We start from the raw sequence: 25,985 nt of genomic DNA, 5'->3' as shown, positions 1-25,985 counted from the left end.
TGTGTAAACAGCAAATTTATTCCTGATTTCGGTACAGAATCAAAGATCTTTCCAGTCGGATGTGACCACCCAACGGCTGGGTAGCATCGGGAAGGGAGGGGCTTCGACAAACCGTCTTAAAAGCTTCCGCCTTGTTAAAGAGGCTGCATTATTGATAACGCATCTGTGGGCTGAAATAGCACCAGAGTGAATCGAGCGAGGCAGGCAGACAAAGAGAGAATACCAGCTTGAAGATGTGCATATTTCACAGACAAAATAAAACGCATTATAAGCAGTGTATACTGGTAATGTTTATAAAATGTTTCTGATGATCCACAAATGATGGCTGCTTTGCCAACGCTTCACTAAATCCCAGTCACACACAAAAACACCCTCTTATGAAAAGGTTGCGGCATATCTAGGTGAAATATAAAGTGGGTGATAGGTGGGTCAGAGGAGAAAATAAATGATTCTCCTCTGAGCGAAGCTGCAGAAGGTACTTGTTCTATATGAACAGCACACAACAGAAGTGAGTAGATCCCTGTACAATATTACATAAATGTCAAAAGATTCTCATTTGTATCACCTTACACTATATAGAATACTATTAAGCTGACTGCTAGGGTATTTACTCTGTTGTAAAATTAAGAGTTTTGTTTTATTGTATTAAAAACACAGGCCATCTAGTAGAAATTCAATGCAACAAAAATCAGTGCATCTGTCATTTCTGAGATTATTTTTTCAGTACTTTCTATGTTCACCTACATTTCTCATAACAGACTCGGTCCTCCTCGGCAAGGATGCACAAATTTCTGAAGAGGCGTTCTGCCATTTTTCAGAAACTGTATTTTTCAGCTGCTCTTTGCTGAAGGGATTGTGTTGCTCAGCCTCTCTCTTCAAAATACTCCTGAGGTGTTCTATTGAATTCAAGTCAGGTGATACACTTGGCCAGATCATAGTTTTCACCTTTTTCTTCTTCAGAAAGTCTTGTGTGATTTTGCCAGTGTGCTTTGGATGCTGGAACATTCCTCTTCTGCCAAGTTTCAAGACCGAGAGTCATCTTGTCTGCCAGTATTTTTCTTTTTCTGTCCACAGGCATTCATGGTGCCATCAATAAATCACAGATATATCCTCAACACTTTTTAAACTTATGCAGGTAAATATCATCACACTCCCACCTCTGTGCTTCACTGTCAGGACTATGAATTTACTGTGGTAGTTCTCACCAGGGTCACACTGGACATGATGGACCCAAAGCTACTTTGTAGATTCTTTAGGAAAGTTTCACCTTGCAGTTTTGTGTCAAAGATCAAGCAAAAGTTTGTTCTTGGACTCTATCCATGGATGCTGCTGCTGCACAATATCCTTCAAACTGTCTGCGCTTTCGCCAAAACTCTGATTTCCACTAATAACCCCTGTGCCAAGTCTTGTTTTTCAGAACTGCACTGTCCTTGGTGGCATTTTTGGACGACCATTGCTCTGATTAGTGGTACTATACCTTAATCTTTAACCCCCCGGTTGTTGCTGCAATTGTGTTTCCACAGATTTCTAGTTGTCACCAATCGTCCTGTATCCTTTTCCATCTTTGTCAAGTCTCACAATCAGATTTTTTATCTCCTCTGACAATTACTTTCATGTGGAGCCATGATGCAGACATGCAGAGACACAGACCACAGCCCCAAACTGAGAAAGTTCTGGGTCAATTTAGAACCATACACATTCAGTTAGGGCTGCTTAAAAATCACAAGAGTACTCAATTTAGATTTAGTGATCACAGGTTTTCTAAATGCACTCAATTTGCTGTACTGAATTTCTATTTTGTTGCCTGTATTTTCAATATAGTCTTTCCAAAGTATTTGCTTTTGGCAGTTAGAGAGAGGAAATGCTCCATCTTAGAAGTAATGCAATCATTAAGAGGTAATGCAATGTGGAAGAATTTGACATTTAAGTGATATTACACAGGTTCCGTACTGACTTCTGTTGTATGCGGTATATGTATGCTTGTTATGAATGGCTTAGAGCTGCCTGTTCAGAAATTATTTCCTGCAACTAATACCCTGAAGCTATTTCTGTGTTCCTCTATATGGTTACATAAAGGTTGATGGAAACACACAGATTCAAACAAAGTTGCACACACAGCTCTTTGGCAACACGAGCACAACACTCGGTGTTTCATTAGCTTCTGTGTTATTATTATGTATTAATTTAGCAGCTGCTTCTTAATCAAGTAGGCCTGTCTAATACTGCTTTTGAGTCTTTGGAACAATAAGTGGCCAGAATAGGCTGCCGTGGCCAAACAAGGCTCCATTAATCACACACTGGTCCTATTAATCTGTAATCACAGATCACGCTGAGCCTATACTCCCATAGCATTGCTTTATGTTTGTTGTTTATGAGTCCATCTGCGGTTACATTAAAATGGAGATTAGCACACAAATGCATTCCAATGCAAATGAATATTCAGGGCATAAAATCCAGCGCAGCACTGTTACTAGTTACTCACACGCTGGCAGTATAAGGCACTTTGAGGAAAGTTGTTTTGTTGCAATTTTCTTTTAACCGCTTGGCTTGGGTTTCTGCGAAGCAATTGTCCATCTAATCCTCTAAGAGATGACAGTGGCAATTTCAACAGAATCCCAGCCTATTAACATCACCTTGGGATTACCTTCACAGCAAGGAGGAGCGGATGGAAGGGAGGCAGGATGAGGAGGAGAATGATGACTAAAATGAGATTTAGATGTTGGAACTGTGGGAAAGCTGCTCGATGCTCAAACGTAGACACAAAGCAGTGTTGTTTGACACACAGACAAAAATAGACAAAAGAATGTGCAGATAGGACCAAGAAAAGTTTGCACAAGTACACACACTGTCAGCCAGAAAAATGTCTACTTTATAGTCTTGTGTTTCCTCATCATTCCTCAAAAAGAAGCTTCCTCTTTCAGACAAACATTGATTCCATTAATTCTGATCCCCCACGTTGGCCATGAGCAGCACAAAGCTAAATGTCAACACTCCCCTGCTGCTCTTTCATCATGCAGTCAACTGTCGCAGAACACACTGGTAAACAGCACATACCCTTCATCCAGCGCTATGCAGCGAGACCCCCTACTGAGCAAATTGGCATTTCAGCAGAGGCAGCCAGATAGTGAGAAACGATGCAGACAGTGCCACAGAGGGAATCTGGCAGGACTGACCTTACATTACACCTGCGAGATGCTCTCAAACCGTTTTTCAGTTTGCTTTTAGTTGTACACCCCGAGCTTTGAGCACAAAAGCAGGCAAAACATAAAAGGAAGCAATCAAAAGCGCATCGCCGACAGTCAGGTAAACCAAATTTATGAAACATTTAAGCCCTCTAGATGCTAAATGAGCCAAAAAATGACGCACAAAAACCCCAATGTGCTGGGCATACGGGCTGAGAGTATATCTAATCTCATAAAAACAATGCTTAAGAGATGGAAATTGAACTATTAATTCTTCTTAACACATGCAGACTCATTATGCACCGGGAGAGAAGATGTGCTGTAGCAGAGGGTATGATGAGAGGAGTGAGAAGGAGGAGGAGGAAGAGAAATTACACCCTTTTGCTTAAAAAGTGCCTGGGGAGAGAGAGAGAGATAAAATGATGGAAGCGAGGAGCGCACAACAAAAAAGGCACAGACAGCCTTTGTCTGTCTTCTAGTCGGTGTATTAGCGAGTAATGAGCTCCTAATTGTGTAGCCAGGCCATGGAGTCACTGCAGGGGTCGAAAAGCAGTGGGAATTAACAATATCTGCCGAATGCACCGAGGCAACGAGGGCGACAGAGGAACAGAAAGAGAGAGGACAAGGTGAGCGGGAGACGAAATAAAGGGACGCGAGATAGAGACGACACATTAAGGAGAAGGGGTAAAGGGGAAATGATGGGGGCAGTACAATGAAAATGTTTATTTCAACAGAATGCAGATGAGGGGAAATAGTGCCAATGGCCCTTGACTGTACTCCCTATCTCTCTCCCAATGTCCATCTCCCCTCTCTCTGTCTCTCCATAATATAATATCTATACTCAGCTGAATGGTAATGAGTAAAAATGGTAATAAGTCAAATGGAGGGCCTTGGTTTAAAAGGTAGACGGTGTGTGAATGGTTCTCATAGTGGCAGCTGATGTTATAACTAAAGGTCATTCCAATAAGATATCAGTCTATGTGCTATCAGTAAAAGGCCAAACGTAGACACAGAAGGAACGTGACAGGAGAAGCCATGAATGGTGACCAAATTTTCTAACTAGTAATTACAGTCGGGGCAATGAGTTCACAGCTTCGGGATATCTCACTTTCTATTAAGCCGTGCTCCCTCCTATGTGATAAAAAGTGTGTGAGAGCACTTTTATTTTCTCCCCGTGTCTTCATGTGATCGACTGTGTGTACTAACGCAGGTGTGCACACAGCATTTATTCATCCAAATCTATCCAGACATGATTGCAGTGTGGACGGCCTCCATTGTGTCTGCCGGTCGCCACTTAATTCTCCTTTTTGCTGGTGAGCCCGCTTCCTCTGGCTTCACTTGCCCTGTGTTACTCAGACTCGTAATTCTGTTACACGGAGCCCCAGACCTCTATGTTGTCATGGTAATGGCTAAAAAGTACTCTCGCATTGCAGTGAGGAAAAAAAGCGCTCTGTAAGGCTCATCATATGAAAGGCAAAGCAACACGCCAATGCACCTGCTGCTCGATATCACATGCAGGCTCACGTCCAGAGCTGCAGCGCCTCCAGACCTCCATAGTCTCCTCTGGGGTCAATATCACCATCTATTCTGACACTCTTCTACTTCAGCCATTGTTTGTGATGGCCTTTGCTCTACATCTATTTGCTTTCAGCAGCTCGTTGACCAGGTGACTGGACACGCATCAGTCTGCACCAGCGATTAGCGCCATCCACCTCATTTCTCTTCACTGCAGCTACAGGAGTACCATCTGTGATAATGGACGGAGGGGTGTTGGTTGTGGGTGGAGGAGGAGGCTGGTCTGACAGAGACACACTGCTCAAAGTGCTCAGCACAGCACCGGTAAAGACACCAAACCAAATGAAAACAAATGACCCCTCTTTCGGCCTGGTTTTAGAAGTTTTTTTTTTTCTCTTTCCTCCAGTGGGTTTATGTGCTTTCATGTGAGTTTGTGGTGAGTTAATTAGGTTCAAGACTCTCCTTGTTACCGATCTGAGCTAACTTGCAAAAAGGGGTAATTTATAACCAACACAAAAGCACTGCATTGTTGTAGTATATGCATGCATTAACTCACAGGGTGTACAGAATAAGTGAGACTGTATATCCTGCATAAAAAGTAGCCTCCTGTTGCAAAGTGTCTTCCAAGCATCTTTCGTAAAGTGTCAACAACATGAACACTTATGTGTGGGTGTCTGTGTGGGTGCAAATGCTGTGAGTAATGTGTGACTGGCTGCAGAGGTCAGTCAAGGAGGAATCTATCATAATCCGTCATAATCAGCTGCTGTGCCGTTCCTTCAGGACAGATGAGCTCCTGACCCATGGCGGACACGGTGGAGATGAGAATCACATGAGGGTGAAATGTGATGTTTACCAGCTTGGCTGGTTTCTGTATAAGACATTTTCAACTCTATCGAGGGCTGTGTGGAAAACGTATGCAGGTCAAAGCATCGACAAATGTGTGTGGTTACTGAGGAAGCAGAGGACCTTTTTTTTCTGCACATCTGATATTTTGGAAATGTCACTTGGGAAACTTAGCTGCTTCAGAAATATCAGATCATTGGTCTGATGTTGGGCTGATGGAAAAATGGACATACTGTTGTCTCTGCATTAAGATCTGGGCATACAATGTACCTACATTTCAGGAATCAATAGCCATACGACTTTACTTTGCCAATATTTACTTCAAACAAGTAGTTTTTCCCTTACGCTAGTTTGCTTTGCTCAAGGATTGATTTCATTGTTTTCACTATTGCACAGGTATGTGGAATAAGAAACAAGTTGTATTTCAGTAGTTCTTAGCTTAATAAACATCTAAAAACACATTCACATTAAATATTAGAAAAACAGTTGTCTTGTGCTGTCAGTTCCACATTAGTTAGCCCATTATTTACCATGTAGGGACTCCTGGTGCTGTTAAATGCTGCCACCTTTCTAACAATGTTGCTGGTGGTAGATTGCAGCAGATGCTAATACCTTAATATGATGTAAATTTCTTATTATACAGTTCTTCAAATCTGGAGACCCGCTGGTCCGCTTGCATCATGCCACATAAACGATAATAAAAGACACATTACAATATTTCTGATGAGAAAAAAAACATATTTCTAACCGTTTTTGTGTGGTATGCTATAGTAATGATTAGCATCACAAACAGCAATATAAAATAAAAGGTTTGTATCGCTATTTCAGGAAAAGCTAAGCAACATTTGACAGCTGCTCTCAAAATATTCCAAAATTAACGTCTGCATCCTTTACACAACAAGCCTTGGTAAACACAACATTTATGGCTGAAATGTCATCAGAAGCCCTGACGTTGCTTCGGTTTATCATTTTAAATGGAAAACAAATTTAAAAGTTCACCAGGCACCCTCTTGGCACAAGGAAAGGATGACTGCATGACCGCTTATATAACTGAAAGTCACAGCTGATGCAATATTACATCACCTACACATGTCATTCATAGCTGATGCAATGCAAAAGTAATGTTGCTGTACTCTTTGTTTATACAAATGGATATTACGGTTCTATGGGGGGTGATGCACTTTCTTTGAACACCAGTGTACATATACACACATGTGATACACACTGCTTTTGTCAGTGGCACAGTGCACTGTCAGGACATCAAACGCCTTGGAATGCTATTACACAAGTCTCCAGAATGCACTAACTATGAAGTACGTTAATAAAAACTCCATCCACGTCTTCAGAAATCCCACCAATCCTTCATTAAGTATCTGGAGTCATTAAGCGCAGGACGGCCCACCTGACATATCTTTCTGGGCATTGAGGAAATTAGTCAAATCCTCGGCCTGCAGCTTCTCATTAGAGCAGGCGGCACAGAGATGGACTCAACTGCCATCTCTGACACACCAGACCCCGGCAAGACTAATAGTCCTGGTCTAATAACGACCCAAGCAAGGCATGAACTTCCTGCCCTGCCCCCTCTTCATAATGAACCGGCCTCCACTTTCATTTGCCCTCCCATGCAACTGTCCTGCTCTCTTGGATGTAAAATATCAGAAGATAAAAATTGATTCCCGTTCTTCATTCCAGAGGAGCAGGAACTCCCCTTTGTGCTCGGTATTCATTGATGAATTGAAAGGAATTCATTTTGTGGCCTAGTGCTGCGGGCTGCTGCCAAGCCATGGTTGACAGGGAAGCCGCATTAAGGCAATTAACATGGGCTTTGCATTTGATTTTGGCTGGCGAGACTGCTTCTGTAAACAGCAGGCGGGATCGGGTGATTAGTTCCTGTGAAGATGAGCGCCTTGCCTCCTCTGGTCCCTGTCCAAGAGAGGATTACCCTTTATACATATTGCACATACGCTCTGCACCCTATACATCCACAAACACACACACTGACTCAAAGGAATGACTGCTAGAGACGAAGAAAAAAGACAACTGTGTGGAATCAAAGGAGTGAAGAAAGGGGCAGACAGCCCAGGGGGGTTAAGCCATGTTTGTGACATGACAGCGGAGTTATGTCTCTTCCACACATTAGCTTCCAGTTTCTGCTTCGCTTCACCTCTCCTTCCTCACTCAGACGTGGGAAATTATCCGGTGCCGTCTTGACCCTTTTATCATTCATTTAACACAGGGACTAATTCTTTAGATTCAGCCGCGTTTAATGACCACGTTTTCAGGTATGTAATAATGGGAAATTCAATATTGATATCAAGGGGTCTCGAGTCAAAGCTCCGAAATTAATTGTGACAAATAGGCAATTATTTTGAGTCAGACGAATTGAGATTGATCTTATTTGTTCATTTACGCGCTCGCCTGGAGAAGTAGCATCAAGTGCATAATAGCTTTTACGTCCCCAGACTGGAATCTCACCTGAGAGGTTGCTAAATCAAACGAGCGTCCGTGTGAGTGAGCACGCAGTAATAGGCAGAGAAAATTCAATTGGCACTGTCAACTAAAATGTCAATCTGCTGTGAATCAGCTGCGGGTCGCATCTCTGCATCCACAGTGTGCTTTTCCCTATAGACAGGGGTGAATATCAGAGTAACTGAGGTTCAGCTGTCCTCTCCGTTCACTCTGTCATGCCTGGTCAAACGCTCCTGCTCCCAGAAGTAGGTTACTGAAATAAGGTAGATAACTTGCATGCAACAATCTCCATGGCATAAACATGGTGCATAACCTTCACACTTAACCCTCAAAAAGAGTCTGTCAGATTTCTATCAAGAAGACATACAGATACACAATATTTTTGGGACTTCAGTGCTTCAGTGGTAAATTTCACGCTCTGCAGCAACTAAATTATAAATGTGAGTGTCACCTCTGCTTCATGAGCCAGCATTTCTCATGTCTCGAGCTCAAAGTCTACCCCTGACCTATTGAACAATCCTAAATTACTGTGATGTGTAATAGAAAAAGTAGAGAGCTCCCCTAAAGGTCTCCATAATCCTAAAGATTAATCTAACACCGCAGATGAATGCATTGGCAGAAACATGGTGCTTCTGTAACAGGCTTCACCTAGAATGCTATTAACAGAAATCTGCGTATGTATCACATGACGCTGCATGCTTGCGGAATCTCATTTAACACACAAAAGAGATAAACATGAAAAAAAAATGTCTGTGTGATTGCAATCAAAAAAAATGTGTGCCTCGTCAAAGCAGCCCTTTTTCTTATGATTGGATGTTTGGAAAATTGCATCTAATTACGGCGAAAGCAAAGCCGGTGGATGGAGTTGGGCCATTCGACACAATGATGAAACTACTAGAGCTGTATCACAATTACAAAACAATTATGTGCGAGGTTAAAGGTGTATCCACACGAAGGCTTAGTGCTGAATAATTATCACCACAGGCATTCGGCAGCTGACAGCTTCCAGCACAGGCAAGAAACATGTTGGGCAGCATGGAAAACACACAAATATACAAAAAAGTTCAACATTAATGTGGACTACTGTGTAATTTATGTGTGTGTTTTTTGCATGTTGAGTTTCCTTGTGGCTAATAAAGATTGAAATCATGTGAGAGGTCATGTATTTTACCTGAATTTACCATATCACCTCGGTCAATATATAATTAAGTCCATGGGATATATCTTGTATACATTTTTATTAAAAGTTAAAAAAAATTTAATAAAATGTTTTTGATGTTCATCATGATCATGTCTTGATAAATTCCATAATTATTCATTATGGAAACAATCACTTATTAATAAAAAATGACTGGATATCACTGAAATGTCAACTAAATAACCGTTCGAATTCAATAACAACCACCTTCTAATTAGCTAAACAATAATAAAATGAGTTAATTCAAAAATTGTTTTGATTGTGTTTTTTATTAAGTTGAGATAATCATGACAGATGTTTCTTTTTTGGCAATATATCAAATTTTACATGGAAAATAACAAATTGTTTCTGTGTCCCAGAAATCACTTTCAACTAAGTTCCCCATTACAAAAACACCTCTCAAGGAAGTGTGTTAATTCCAGATCACATGACCTGCTCCACATGATGTCATTTCCTCCTGAAGAAAAGACTGGCCAGACTCCAAGGTTTTCTGAGTTATTTAATATAAAGTAGTGTGTGAGTCAAGTGTGGATTTATGGCATGTCAACAGGTTTACTACAATACCTTTATAAATAACTTTCAATTTCAGTTTTACTCAACTGTATATATAATATTTAGAAGAATCTTTCTGTACAAATACCATGTGGTGTTTGGTTATAGGTGGTCTTGTTGATTTTAGGCCTGAAAACGGCAAAAATGACAACTATGATACCTGTCAACTGTGTTACAAAAAGTCCCGCAATTATATATTGACCCTCTTGCTCTTCACTAGATACAGTGTGTTCTCAGTGCTGACACCCAGCACTTTCCATAGTATCTATGCTGTACCATAGTCATTGCCATGAGTGCAGTTTGTGCTACAAATTGATTTTAGCTGTCTGGAGTGCCAGATCCAAAAGGTTACTTGAGATGTGCTTAGAAGTTTGTTTACAAGTAATGCCTAAGCAGTGAATTTTTTTTTTGGAGCATTTTTAAGAATGCCAGTCTCGACGAGTTTTATTACTTTTTTTTTTTAATAGCGCTTGCAAATGTACACACACACATACTGTATGAGGAACTGAGAGAGGACAGCAGATCCACCATCACTGTGAGGTTTAACAATGAACTGCATGGTGCATTCTACAACCCTCTATGATTTCAGTTTTACCTCGGAGGCAACGTAGGTGAACTTTTTTAAGAAATCCCACCCACTGCCGCTCTTATAAATTTAAACATCCTCTGTCTCCTTAAGTGACATCTCAATTTTGAATGATCTTTTGGATAAAGATGCAACATTATAAAAGTGGAACTGCAGTATCGCCTTTATTGTCTTTATAAATCTGCAAAACACTCACGAGGTGCTCAGCAGAATTATAGGTTAAAAACAATGACTTGACATTCGCTGCCTATTTAATCTAAATTAAGCCATTTTACTGCTTTAATAAAGCCTCATTCAGATGTGGTACCAAATGGAGTCTATCCACTAATCTGTGTCATTTGTTTACAGTATATAAACTGCAACAACCATGAAAGAAGGCAGTAAAGTGCATGAATGAGCTGCCGACAAGGGGATGTATCAGCAGCCCGCCACCCTGCCACAGTTTGTGTGTCTGTAGTGTCCTCATTGTGTACGTCCTTACTATTGTCTTTGTGAGCCAAATAACAATAACAAACATTATATAATGCCTGAGCCGGCATCTAAGTTGTCCCCAAATTAGGAGCTTGATGCACCGAAAGACAGTCAATGATGAATGTGTTTGCATATATTCTGCTCCTTAATTTTGTTTAGTCAATGGAGACGTTCTGCTTCTAATTTGTTTGTACTATCACTAAGCACAGAAGCTTATATTTTTGTGTGCTAAACTTTGGATGGCTCAGTTTCTGCTTAAAAAATAGCAAGGTGAATTAAGACTTAAGTGTTAAGTCATAATGCTGCTTTTTATAGTTGGAGGAAGCCTATCCGAGGTATTTATGTAGGTTTTAGCACAAGACTGTCTTAGTGAACTGTAAGCTGATGATGCTGGATGGATGCTGAGTGTTATAAATTGTCAACAGGGTTTTTATGATTCAACCGGAGCTGTCAGCAGGCAACTGGATTGCTGCCAGTCTTTTGTTGAGTCTTGTCCAAAGTTTGGAGTCTTTCAAGCGGTTGACCTTGAAGATATTCACTTGTTTTCATATTTTCACTCAAGAAATGCCGACTGTACAGGATCCAAACCCTGAAATGCCACTCTGGTTTAGAGTTATGGCTTATTTTCTTCGGCGCACACACAGCATTTTGCTCAATTTTCGTCCTGCCCAGTCACCTTCGCTTCTCCACTTTTATCTCAATACAAGTTGCCCCCTCGGAGAGGAGAATGACCCGCTGTATGCATCCCCTGTGCTGCTTTGCCTGCCGTCAGACAGGGAACGGACCTTGGCGCGCTGACAGCTGGCTCCCCTGCTGTCCCCTGCGATCAGCAGTCATTTGCTGTACTGCGTCTCACAGCCGCCGTGGCTGCCAGTGTGGACACTGACAGGCTATTTTGGACTGAAATTCCCACATCCCCCTGTCAAAGCAAACACACCCTACCTTAAAGGTCAACAGAAACCCAGAGAGAAACATAACGTCAGGGCGTCTGATCATTTGTTTGTTTGTGGACCTGCATGGAAATGCATGTGTTATGAGCAAGGTTAGAATATTTTGCATCTGAAATTTGTCCATTTAAATACTGAGATAATCATGCCTTTGAAAATTTTGCTTAAAAACACACTGAAAAACTCACTTTGTTATTAGGCAGGTCAATATATAATTGCGGGACGTTTTGTAACATAGTTGACAGGTATCATAGTTGACATATTTCCTGTTATATGCAATTGAATAAAATTGATATTGACAGTTATTTATAAAGATATTGTAGTAAACCTGCTGACATGCCATAAATCCACATTTAACTCACACACTACTTTATATTAAATAACTCAGAAAGCCTTGGTGTCTTTTAAGTCTTTTCTTCAGGAGGAAATGATATCATGTGGAGCAGGTCATGTGATCTGGAATTAACACACTTCCTTGAGAGGTGTTTTTGTAATGGGGAGCTTAGTTGAAAGTGATTTTTCGGACATAGATACAATTTGTTATTTTCCATATAAAATGTGATATATTGCCAAAAAAGAAATATGTGTCATGATTATCTCAATAAAAAGAAAAGAATTTGTAAGGGCATGATTATAATGAACATAAAAAACATTAGTTTTTTACTTTTAATAAAAATGTATGCAAGATATATCCCATGGACTTCAAAAATCCTTCAATTACATATTGACCCAAGAGTTCAATATATGTCTGAAAGTGATATTCATTTAAAACCACAATTGAAATCGCAATTTAAAGTAAAGGAATTAGCAAATTGAAATACAAATGATTCGGGTTCAAACTAGGGATCAATTATCGGCCAGTTGACCCCACATAAACAGAGGAGAGCGTCTTAATTTCATCACTCCTATTTCTATTTTACATATTCAGTTATAGTCATCCTTATTAATCAAGAAGCCTAGTTATGAATGACAGGTTCTCTGCTATCACATACTGTTAAAACTCCAAATATAGGTTTCTTGATCATCAATAATCAGCATGGGCCCTGGAAAACCCATATCGATCCCTAGTTCAAACAGTAGTGTCAGTGGTTTTACAAATTCATGCTGTCCTATTTCGACTAGTCATGCTGACCAATCAGAAGTAACCTCACCAACAACAAAAAAGTTAGATAATCATGGTGCAGACAAGTGGAACTCTTGAGCCAGAAGCAGTGTTGAAAAATTTAGTTCCAAAACAGCAGCACATCGGCAGTATGGGGTTATTTCAGGTTGGAGACAATGGACGTGCAACAAAAGAAGGTATATTATGCAAGGCCTGTCATGGAACAGATGCCACTTCATGAGGCGACGCCACAGACCTATCAGCACTTAAAAAGCGCCACAGGTGACAGTGATGCTCGAGGACAGTCTGGTAAACAGATTACTATTTCAGTGACGGTGTTATTTTGTATTCCATAGCATGCTGCCTCTACGGCAATTAAAAACATGAAATAATTACATGTTAGATGCAGTTCATATCCTAAAGGTCTCATCACTGCATCAGAATATAAAGCAGCTCATATTATGAGGCTTTCTCATGCTTAAATCTGTTATACACAGTGAATATTAAACCAAAGCTTCTCATGATCATAATGCAACTCAAATATCTGTCAGAAAAATCACAGCTGAATGTTTTCTAGTCAGCAAAAGCAACAATCTAAAAGCTGGAACTCCATTCAGTAAATAAGCAGATTCATCCAAGGTTTCATCTTGGCACCCAAGGACAAGGTGGATCAATATAAGGCAACCATCAGGGATTAACAACGTTTCTGCATTACTGCATGGTAAATTAGTTAAGATCAATCCAAAATCAATATTTAATGAGCTGTCTCCTAACTTTTTCCAGTACATTTTGCTCCTCTCCGTTTCTCCCTGTGTCTCCTTCGATCGGGTTCATGAAATATTTAGCATCATGTCTTATAGATCTGAGATTCTCAAACAGGCTGGACAAGAGCACCTACATCCCACGCAGAGAGGAATACAATATGATTTACACCTAATGGTCACAGATCCAACAACATATGAAAGCTTCACTGGTGAAAGCTGTGAGGAATACATAATGTATACTGTTTGACTGATGGATGATTAGGCATAAACCACACAATATGTGCTTACAAGAGTTGAAGTTGCTCCATTACCGAGGTCTGAAACGTGACTCCAGCCATGTGGCTTTGTTTAACAACTCTTGGAACTAAAGCCACGCTGGCCCTCCTTAATCCCAGCCCTCCTCAGCACATGCAACTACAGCTGGAAGCGTATTAACTATGTCAGCCAGCACAAAAAAACACAACATCTCCTCCTCTCCTTCCTGCTCCGAAGACACGCAAAGCTAAGCACAGACACACAGAAGAGGTGTGTTGGCTCAACTGGCCTGTCTCTGTGAAGCCACAGCGCACAAATACAAAGCACAATAAGCAGGAGACAATGCCATTCTGTATTTCCATTCAAAGAGAGAAATGAGCCGAATAGACCTAGTGGGTTATGAATGGAAAAATCCGACCACCTGGCCTCTCTCTCTCTCTCTCTGTGTGTGTGTGTGTGTGTGTGTGTGTGTGTGGTGGCCTCATAACGTCGAGCAGGTAATGGAGCGAACATTATGGTGATCAAGTAGATAGCTTGTGTGTGAATATGTCTGTCTGAAGTTATGGTATGGTCTTTTTATACATTTATGGAACTCAGAAATTCCCCTGAAAGTCATTTTGCAGATTGAAGTGTGCATCCGTGTTGGGTGGTTCCAGTCTGTCTGCATCACAGCAGCATGTAAAGCATCAAGGTTTCATCCTACATTCCTCACTGAAGTAAGATGTGTACAAAGAGACTGTAAATGGTGTTTTAGTCCTGCATCTGACTGTATTCATTTATTTGGGCCTGCTGCTGAGTGATTTGCTGTACAACAGATAGATCAGGATGCTCAGGATATGAATTAGGAGTTGCACAATATCTATATTATAAAATTACAGTCACATGGATAAGTTCAGCCGATCTGGAAGGCTCACTTTATATTCCATTATGAGGGTTTATAATGCAAACTGGAGACTGCAGTGCTGAGACTACTTTATAAAGTTGTTGAGCATTGTATGATTGTTTGCTACTGCTTTATGGTACACAAAAATGCAAATATTTACAGAGGAGTGAGTGAAGAATAAATTATAAAAGACCCGATACTTAATGAATTGTTAATTAAGAGTTCCTGAACAACTCTCAGCTGAAGACTATGCAGTAAGTAATGATGATTTACAAGAGCACAGATTATGAGAAAGCAATAAATAAATGCTTTGAAATGTAAAATTATCTTCAGAAGTCCTTCCTACTTAATCGAACTAGCCACTGAGCAGCACAAACGAGCAACCTTTCATTCATTACTGATCATAAGTAACTCTTTTGCACAGTAAAGTCAACAGACACATCATACTGAGTAGCTGCTGATGCCCTTTTCAGACATGAGATATGTGGCATTGCTGGCTTCATTAATCTGGTGAAGTGACGGCATCCTGTCATTCATAATGTTCCTCGCAGCTTCATTCTGACATTCATCCAGATTTCATCCACAACCGTGACATAGAGCACCACGATATGCCTTTATTTGTCATACATGCGAGATTGGATGGTACATCAAGTGATGGATAATACATAATAATGCACTAATACAAAAAGACTACAGTATAAACTCATATCAAGCTTAATAATCTAGAGAATAGGTTATTCATTTTTTCCTAAACACTGACAATGTTTGTAGAAAAATTAGACTTGCAGTTATATCCTGACTGATCCTGTCTCCATGTCAGGGATAATTCACAATTAAAAGTAATTGGGTCAATACATAATTGAGGGACTTTTGAAGTCCATGGGATATATCTTACATACATTTTTATTAAAAGTTTAAAAAAAAAAAAAAAAAAAAAAGTTTTTTTATGTTCATTATGATCACGTCTTTACAAATTCCATAATTATTTATTATGGAAACAATCACTTATTAATAAAAAAATGAGTGGATATCACTAAAATGTCAACTAAATAACCATCCCAATTTTCAACGATCACCTTTAATTAGCTAAACAATAATAACATGAGCTCATTCAAAAATTGTTTTGATTGTGTTCTTTTTATTAAGTTAAGATAATCATGACAGATATTTCTTTTTTTAACAATATATCAATTTTTATATGGAAAATAACAAATTGTATCTGCGTCCCAGAAATCACTTTCAATTACCTCTCAAGGAAGTGTGTTAATTCCAGATCACATGACCTGCTCCACATGATGTCATTTCCTCCTGAAGAAAAGACTCCAAGGCTTTCTGAGTTATTTAATATAAAGTAATGTGTGAGTCAAGTGTGGATTTATGGCATGTCAACAGATTTACTACAATATCTTTATAAATAACTGTCAATATCAATTTTATTCAGTTGTATATATAAAATTTTGAAGAATCTTTCTGTAAAAATGCCATGTGGTGTTTGGTTAAAGGTGGCCATGCTGATTTTAGGCCTGAAAATAGCAAAAATGTCAACTATGATACCTGTCAGCTGTGTTACAAAAAGTCCCACAATTACATATTGACCCAATGAATGATGTTGCCCTTTGCACAACTTTCTTGCTTTGGAGATACTTATGTACATCTTGCTGCTGGTTGATGCTGCAGTTATCTGACATGCTCAGAGGAAAGACTCCTACAAACAGCAATACTGGTGCTGAAATGTGGAAAAAGCTGCCAGCGTGTGCTTTTCCGGTAATACAGCAGCATGCGGTTCAGACTTCTGCTGTGATGAAAATGATGCAGAAATGTTACTTGGTCTGATAGTGTAAGATTGCATTTACAGCTTCTGAAGCAAAGTGACCAGAGTGTTTATTCAGATGTAAAGCCGACATGTTCAGATTCTGTCAGATTAACAGGAAGCAGTGTATGTCTGAAAGAGGCTTAACTAATTCCTCTTCACTTCATGATTATCTGACAGTTTCTTACCCATTTTGTGCCCCCTGAAGAAAATAAGCATTATGCAAAACGAACAAGTAGATGGTGAGGTTTAACTGAAGAGTTGTATGTCAATTACTTCCTTAATAACAAACAAGATTAATAGCATTGCATCATTAAACAGTGACTACTATTTGTTATCTAGTCAATATTTACTATGCAGTCCTTTAAATAGAGATATTCAGGAACTAGTCCTTAATGACATTTTTCATAACCATATTGTAAAGTGTCCATTATTTACAGCATGGAAAACAGTATTTATTGTGATGTAATTGTGTATTACGTCCTGGTTGTAGTTTTTGGACATTCAGTGACATATTCTTGAGTGGTCCAGTGTGTTAAAGAAATATAGTATTAAGAGTATTTGCAAATCTGCAACATCCAAAGCTGTATTTATGTGTAGGTAGGAAAATATTCTGAGTCTATGGTGCAAATTTGGAAAGAAAACACCACAACTTGTGAACAAAGCACACCCACACCGCTCATACATATTTTACTAGCCTTATTATATTGAGCACTGGCTTTATGCGAGGTGGGAAATCCTGCCAACATGATTTTCTGTTGCCATGTCTTCAAATGTCAATATTGTGATTAACATTTTAATAGGTACTGCCCAGATCCAAAAAGCAAATTGATTTGGAATTTGCAGCAGACCTTTATAATTTCAGGGCTAAATGTCAAATTAAATGCAAAATATGGCGGCACACAATTTAGACCTAATATTATTGGTAGGCTGGGAAATTAGTCAATACCATTGTCCTGAATGATGACAGTACTGGCTGGGTTACAGCCATGGTCTAGTTGAAAATAAAGCAATACAAAACACACACACAAACACACTCTGGCAGATATCTTATATCTGGATGGCATTATTACACTGGTCAGGTCATGAGCTAATAAAACCCAGAAGCACAATTTGTTTATTCAAAGCTGACAACACATAAGCAATACAGAAGAAAACAAACTACAGTAATAATCTAGGAGGAAATTTCTGACATTAATCATAGGTACATGCTCCTTTGCTCCTGCATGGAAAAATAGAGTGGGCTTTGGCAGCTCACACTAAATCTCTGTTCCACACCTAATATAATCATATTTGCACCTCACTCTCACCGACATTTACAGAAACTATATATTTGTTGTTGTTTTTTAGCACAGCAGACATTTTGACTTATTATAGTAGGAAATCTCAGGTGTTGCTAAATACATTAATAATGGCTCCATTGTTTTCAAGTGTCCCAGTGACAGGGAGACAATCCACAATACCAGGAACTGAGCCACTAGAGGAGGGGAAAAAATGGACTCATGCAAGAATGACAAATCTTATCCTCCGTGACTTTGAATCGATTCACAAATGCCAAAATTCAGTTTTTAAGTAATGCTTTTAATAACATTATGTGGGAGGAACTCAACATTAAGGTCACAGAGAAACAACTGGAAAATGACCTCCATCAATAGCTGTTAGTTCTGTTAAATTTACAGGCCAGTCACACTGAACTGGAGTACGAGCCACAATGTAGCAACCTCATTTCTTTTTATTGAATCAAATATCGATTCTGAATTAAATCATGACACCAAGAATGGGAATTGAAATGTGAAATTCCCTCCCAGCCTACCGGGCACTATTAATTCTATTATTTACTGCCGTGACTTGTCAAAAATATCTGCAGCAGCTTTGAGCTTTTTCACCAACACCATATACAGTCATGGAAAAAATTATTAGACCAGCCTTGTTTTCTTCAATTCCTTGTTCATTATGATACCTGAAGAATACAATGAACACAGTAAAAAAAAATGCAGCTGATTCCATAATACTTTATGTCCTAGTTGATATGCTTAAGCTTTATTGTATTCCCAGGGTATATAAGAGGACATTTCATGTCATAAGCAGCTCTGCACATGCAAAGTCCTAGAGTGGTTTCCTGAATACATTCAAGCTGTAGCACAACTCAGAAACAATCAGCTCTCACATAATGCCGAAAACTAAAGAATTATGTGTATTTGTTATCACTATAGTTGTACCAGGCAATAAAATGAACAAGAAATTAAAGAAAACAAGGAAGGTCTAATAACGTTTTCCATGACTGTATATAAACATTGACAATCCCTCAGTGGCATCACCCACAGGTTTCCTGAAACCACATTACACACTATCCCTTTATAAGGTACACACTGTTTCCTGCAACGTGCATTCAACAGAGACGTTATACTTTGTCATAATAATGCACCTTACACTTTGACCGTTGCAGTCTGCAGAGTGGAAAAAGTTGCCATCTGTTTGTGCACCTCCAGTTTGTACATGTGTGCAACAGTGCATCATGTATGATGGAACTGCACAGAGGACTGGAGGTCAGAACTGGATGTAGAAGGACATCCAGGCACTTTCGGCATACTACATTTGGCATACTATGTATTCAGACGTGGTAAATCTTTTGTTAAACATACTATATAGTATGGAAGTATGGATATAGGAATACAGACTCAGTGTGGCGGCTCCGTTCACTCCAGCTAACTCCCCTTCAATCCAAAAATGAAGCAGGAGTGAAGCTAACCATGCAAATATCTCTGAGCCTCAAACTGTACCCACCTGCAACTCAAAGCAACTATGCCCTTAATGATGCATAACAATTGAGCCGTAATACAATTTAAATGGGTGAGTTATGTAAAAATTCACTCATTTGTGATGAATGAGCAAATTAGCTCTAGAGACCAAAACCGTTGGATTACTGGGCTGCAAACATGTTTGTTTCTGCTGTAAAGTTGGGCATTTTCACAGGGAAGTCTTTGGAGATTGACTCGCTTTTGGAGCCAGTAAATGAGAAAGAGCCAGAAGGCATTTGAGAAACTGCACTTTTTGGCACTTCAGCATTAGCATTTTTCAGCCCTGGAGGTTACTGCTTCAACTAAGTGCATTTACAGCACTTGCAAAACCTGTTTAGCACATCAGGATGTAACGTACGCTTGATATGACTAAAGTTTGCCTCAAATCACAGTGACAGAAATATCAACAATGCTTTGATTTGATTACAGTACGTCCAAAATCTCTGATATCGTATCGCTGATAATTGAGCTTTTTACATGTGGCTGGATTGCATAACTGATAGCAAGATTTCCTGTGCATGCATGTGTACGATGTTAAACCGATATCACCAGGAGAAACTCCACCTGATACCTAAACCTAGTTTGCAGAAGAGAGCTGGCACAATCCTGTACAGCCAAATATGTAATTTAAAAAGAAAAGCAAGCATGAGTTAACGCAACTACTTAAAGGGCTTCTTTTTACCAAATCATGGTTAGTCATTAATGGGGTTATTCCATCTCAAATCATCAGCGGTCTTCTGCTCAACCATTTCTGATTTGCTTGAAACTTTTTCTTTATAAACTATGGATATTTAGAATGATATCTGAGAAATTCTGGATCCATATAAGCAGCATTTAAAATTGCACGTCAACCCACTTTCTGCAAGTTTTTCTTTTGTTTCTGTTGTGTGTTTGAACGACATGTCAGGAACTATTAAAAATAAAAGTATGTGATGTTCATTGTTATTTCTCATCATGCCACTGATTCAGAATCTGCAATATTTGACAAGTAATAGTAAAAATAATCAGACTTTGACTATAAGTGGCTTGAAATATGAAAAGAAATGAAGCTGCCATGAAAAGTGGCATCTTTGCAAAAATTAATAAGTGCACAAGTCAACTAGTGATATTTTCTGAAACATACATAACTGCATGCCACAATAATACATTCCAGGCTTTACAGTTTAGTTCCTGATATATTGTAACACAAACATCAAATTTCAATGTGTGAAAAACAATATATATCAGGTTAAAATTCCACAAATGTCTTCATAAATACCCGCATTTTATGTTATTTAAATTTATGACAAATCAAAGATGGTCGAGCAGAAACTGCTGCAAAAATGTGATGAACTGAGATGGAATGACCCCTATTTGTTATTGCCTTCAATGTGTATTTTTTGGTTTTTATGCCTGTGAAGCTCATTTTTTACAAGTGCTTTAGAAATAAAGCACTATGACAGACTATTAATATTGATATTACTCGGAGACTGTTCGCTGATCATCACATTTCGGTGCAGTGGCTCCAGGGCATCACTGAGATGGACACTTCTGCAGCACACTAACCCAGTGGAAATGTGTGTCACTGATTGGAAAACCAGCTCAAATCTGCATCTGCATGCTTCAAAGTGCCAACTGGCTGTCCTAAGTATAAACTCCTGCAGCGGCGCCCTTCACGGGGCCCCAGCTGCCAGTCCAGGGCTGCAGGACGGATTGACTTGTCAACACTGGCTGTCCTGTCAACAACCCCTCGGTCATAACGGAGCAGAAGGAGACCCACGGTGAGTGGAGGGTGTCGCCTGCAAAAATATTCCCACGCAGAGGTGAAGGGGACACGCATCCAGTGCAATGCACGAAAAAACAACTCAGAAAAACTCTCCTAACGCTCGAAATTTAAAAAAAAAAAAACTCAGCCTAATCAAGTCGATGGAAGTTTGATAAGTTCTTTTCAAAGATAAGTCTGGAGCAAAAATACACGAGAAGCGAAAACCACCCAGCAGAAGATTTAAAGCCCCCTCCTCCCTCCTCGCTTCGTCTTTTCCTCAAACCCACGAAGCGCGACGGCGTCGCGACAACAACAACAGTTTCCGTGCGCTTTTTTCGAAGAAAAAGAAAACAAAACTTACCAACAGTTCTTGAGCCGGATCCCGAACCAAGCAGGAGGTACCAGATCCACATCATATGGTCGCCTTGTTTCCCTCCCCCGGCCTACTCTGGCTGTCCTGCCCCGCCACGGGGCCAGAAAACTGGGGGGCAAAAAGGAAAAACTTCTCCGGTGCAGCAGCAACTCCTGCCCGGCTAGCTTTTTAAAGTTTGACGCCTCTGTTTTGTTTTTGTTTTTTTTGGGAGGGGAAAAAACACATCGCTTTCGGTCAAACTAGCAGCACATCTGAGGTGGGTTCAGCGGTATGGAGTTGTGTTTTTTGGGGAGGGGGAAGGCGGAACGAGCCGGAGCCGTGAGGGGCTTCGGGGTGGCGGCGGGCGGGCTGAGGAGTCGGTCGCTCGGTTGGTGCTCGGAGGGAGGCGGAGTCGGAGGCAGAGAGCCGGAGAGCAGAGGTCGGCAAGTCCGGGACACTGGTGCCCAAACTGCGGACCAAGGACCACAAAACGGTCCGCTAGAGACAGAAACAGGAGAGTTACAGCTGACATCTGAACTGTGGCGCAGCAAAATGAAGTTAGGGGAAAGTTTGCTTGGAGGATTATCTCCAAAATGTGATCCAGCCTGATGATAATGTTATATCTATACATATCTAAGTGAAACTGGCCTAAGACGTCCCCCAATCATATTTCACCTGCTATTAGATTTGTCTTTAAGGTCTTTTATTGATTTATTTACGAAGAAAATGACTTTACTAATCTTAAAGTTTGTGCAATATTTTCTGATAAGCCCAATGTGTCGATGTAATGTGCAATATTTCATGCAACATGTCGATGTAATGTGCATTTCTATTATTCTTTTTATTTTCAGCATGTGTAATATTTCAATTTCAGGTGCAACATCTTATTTATATGTGTAATATTTTACTACTTCAGTTTCACTGCCAGTATGACTTGTTACTTTTCCATTCGATTGCCTTATCTTAGTGTACTTATTTTATTTTTAGTAATTTCTAAATCTAAGGGCCTTTATACTAGGCACTGCATTTCCTAGTGTAATTTTATTTTCCGAGCAATATCTGGCAAAACAATTTACTTTGGATTTATTAAAGTTTTACTTTATCTTGTCTTGTCTGGTTTTGTTTTGTCTTATTGTATTCAAATTATTTTAAAGGTCTAAGAATATCAAAAGACGTGGTTTTTGAGGTGAGAAGATGTTCAAAATAAGCCTCCATGGTTTGAGGGTTATCAATAAGTTTGAGCAAAAAGTAACAAACTATGGGCGGCTATCAGCTTAGAGTAGCCTGGATTCTTTGTAGGAATGTCAGTTATAATAAAGTGTAATGTAATGTAAAGTATAATGTAGTTAATTTTATGCATAAATAACACATTTGTGTTGCTCATGTCATATATGTCCATACATTAGAATATTTCCTGAAAAACATTATTTAAACTTGTAGGTAATGCTAGCCAGTGTTGTGGGAACATTCCCTGATGCTGTGAAGATAATTAACATTACTTAAATCCTGCTATGAATAGGTCTACTATATAATAAAGAAGCCTTAGGAGGTCATGCAAACCTATACATGTTTTCCATAGGGATGGGAATGTTTTAGAACTGTAAAGAACTAGTTATGAAGGCAACAGATGGCACGAGGGAAAACTATTTGGAGCAATCTTTTAACAGATGGTTAGCCTTGATGAAAGTTAAAAGAGGAAAATACTTGTAGAAAAATCAAAGCATGAAAGATTTTTGGTGTTGGCACAGAGGCTGAGAAAAACACACAGAGAAAGAGATTTCTTCTTTCTCATTGTGCTTCTGGTGTTCCTATAAAAAAAACTCCAGCTCCAGTAACTTCCACACAGTGAGGAATTTTAATATTTAAGAACCCATGCTGAGCACTGTGCAGGCACTGATACACAACACACACATACGGAGGAGGCGGAGAAGAAAGTATCCTGATGCTTTCTGCTGGTGTTTGCATGCCAATTTAAGTTGGATTCAATTAGAGAGAGAGAGAGAGAGATGGATGGAAGGACAGGAGGTTTCACCTATCAAACCTCCCTCCTCTTTATCATAGAGCTGCAGCTGTGTGCAGTCAGACAACCTTGCTTCAAACAAACCCCTTCTTTTGATAGCATGCTAACCTGGAGGCATATGATTGGGATGAGTCCCAATATCAGACTCCTCCAGCTCACTTTATATTCATCCACACACCGCCTTATCAAGCCAAAGCCTTGTGCAGACTCAAACTCCAGGGGAGGGTCTTGGCATGTCAGTCAGATCTGTTGAAACTTTGTCAAAGATTCCAGCTAGATAGCTTCTGCAGAGGCCCGTTGTCCTCGTTTCCCTCCCCATTGTTGCCTGTAGGGCTTCATGTGTTTTATTCTGCCAGGATGAGTCCTGATGCACATGTGCGCTGACTAACCACTCTTGAAAAGTCCACAGTTGGCAGACATGAATATTTTAATGATCACTGCAGTTAACAAAGGCAGACACAAGTCGCCTCAACACAAATGCAGAATATAATCAACAGTAATAAAACTAAATGCTTGTTGAGGAGGAAGGAGATTTGTCAGTCAATGTTAAATGGATTTCATTCTGCTCCCCTGGAGTTATCATTAATGTTAATGCTGCGCTGTCTCACAAATTATACAGCCTGATCCATGAACCAGAACGCTATAATCTGTTTGGGGGTGCTCTGCACAAGAGGGCTGCGAGCTAAAAGCAGAAATGTGCTCAAATACATTACTGATTGACACACAGTGGTTTGGCAATGCCCATCAATTAGTTTAGGTTATCTATAAACAGCTCAGGCCTAATTAGCCGCTGGCCAACAAATGGACTCATTAGGAGACATTAAACTCTAATATGAAGGTTGTTATTGACTTAATCGCAGGAGAAACCCAATTAGTGGCCAAATTTGGAAAATGACTCTGAGGTAGTGAGACGATCTGATTGGAGAAAAAAAGGGGGGAAGCGTAGCAACCTGGGATGACTTTGCCTGTGGGTGAGCGGTGGCGCTGAGAGAAGATTCAGCAAGAGATGTAGCGCGAGGTGAGAGAATGTATAACGGGAACAACACAAAAGAGAGTCTGTGTGAGTGTGTCTGTGTGGGTGTAGAGAGGGAAAACAACACTTACAGAGCAACTGGGAAGGAGAATGAGTAAGGAAGCCGGCAGCAAGAAAAGTATCAGAAGGGGGATGAAGAAAGTGAGATGAAGAAGGTGAAAAAGAAGGTGTGGCAATAAAGAAGAGTGGGAGAAAATTAGTGGGGGGTATTGTGATAGAAGGAGCTAGGGAATGAGAGGAGAAACGTATTTCAACTAAATTATCCTCAATACTTAATGTGTTACCTCATATTACCGAGATTTATGTGCTAGCTGTAGGGTATCGCTGTAAGTAAATGGGCCTATAACTTTAGCAACAAGAGCAGCTGAGTCAGTAATCACTGAGAACTTTGCTAATATATCAGTGCATCTAACGAGAATGTGAAATGTGGACAGGAGGGCAATTATACAGCTCTTGGGAGCCTGAGGATGACATGTCCTTGTCATGTCAGACTGCCATCAAGGTGGCTGTGAAATGCCAAGGCCCCTCAAGGACTGGCAATAGCAGGTTCACTCTCTAGTGTGAGTCTCTTGAAATTCATCTTGTATTTAATAACCAGCGTACCGATGTGAAGGACGTTGTTGTTTGCGAGCAAGTGTATGAGTCAGGAAGCAATAGAGGGAGAACAAAACAACAGGAGAGAGGACACATCAAGGAACAATGCACTAATGATTACAGCAAATGTTTCTGCTGGCCCATTAAGAAGTTGATTTTGGCAATGAATTTTCGGAACAACACACACCTGCCTGTAAATAATGCTGCACACACACACACACACACACACACACACACACACACACACACACACATATGCATGCCTAATCATATGAAACACATGAATAGGTATACACTGCGATGCTTGCAGAAGTTTGCCCCCACAAACAGTCTCCTTCATGCTCCTCAAAATGCATTAATTGAACAATCATTCAATTATGTGATCAATGCTTCATTCCAGGGACATTAGTTAGCCAAGCTGACGTCTTGCCTGGTGGCGCTGCAGGGGCATCAGATAGGCATCAGCAATTGAATCAGAGGCAGACGCGCTGGGTACCATGGGTGTGTGTGGCTGTGCGTTTGTGCGACTGTCAATCTATAGGGCTCAGGCTGAGAATCAAATGAGGAACAGATATTGATTTGGGATTTCAGAGGCAGAGGCCAATAACAATTTGAGCAAGAAATGCCTGAAGCATCAACAATTACTTCCTTAATTAATCTACACAAATTGCTGTACAGGCTGAAATGGGCTGCATAGCAAAATACATGGATTATAATCAATGTGACAAATATAGTATCAGCATGACATTATTGTAATGCAAAAAAAAGTACAAGCAACTATCAAAAAATAGGATCTGTCCCTGGGCTGTTGGAACAAATGAAAATAGCTGGTTCCTTCCACTGCTGCGCCTCTTAATGGCAAATGTT

At 40.0% G+C, this 25,985-nt stretch overlaps 2 protein-coding genes across 3 annotated transcripts in view; both read right to left on the bottom strand.

Moving 5' to 3' along the window:
• Positions 1-21,797, bottom strand: part of ldlrad3 (low density lipoprotein receptor class A domain containing 3) — an 89,872-nt gene extending 68,075 nt beyond the window's left edge. Inside the window, exon 1 of one of the 2 annotated variants that reach the window (XM_055009057.1) lies at positions 21,481-21,797. In XM_055009057.1, coding sequence (XP_054865032.1) covers positions 21,481-21,535 — 55 coding nt within the window. In that variant the 5' untranslated portion in view covers positions 21,536-21,797. The remainder of the gene's footprint in view (positions 1-21,480) is intronic. The other variant, XM_055009056.1, reaches the window with a different exon arrangement.
• Positions 21,798-21,829: 32 nt separating this feature from the next.
• The window catches only part of trim44 (tripartite motif containing 44), a 65,262-nt gene continuing 61,106 nt past the window's right edge, over positions 21,830-25,985 (bottom strand). The window contains exon 7 of the transcript XR_008601158.1: positions 21,830-21,969. The gene's annotated coding sequence lies outside the window, so the exon portion shown is untranslated. The remainder of the gene's footprint in view (positions 21,970-25,985) is intronic.

Source organism: Amphiprion ocellaris, chromosome 3 (assembly GCF_022539595.1).
Source record: "Amphiprion ocellaris isolate individual 3 ecotype Okinawa chromosome 3, ASM2253959v1, whole genome shotgun sequence".
Taxonomy (NCBI): domain Eukaryota; kingdom Metazoa; phylum Chordata; class Actinopteri; family Pomacentridae; genus Amphiprion; species Amphiprion ocellaris.
This window is presented reverse-complemented; position numbering and strand designations above follow the sequence as displayed.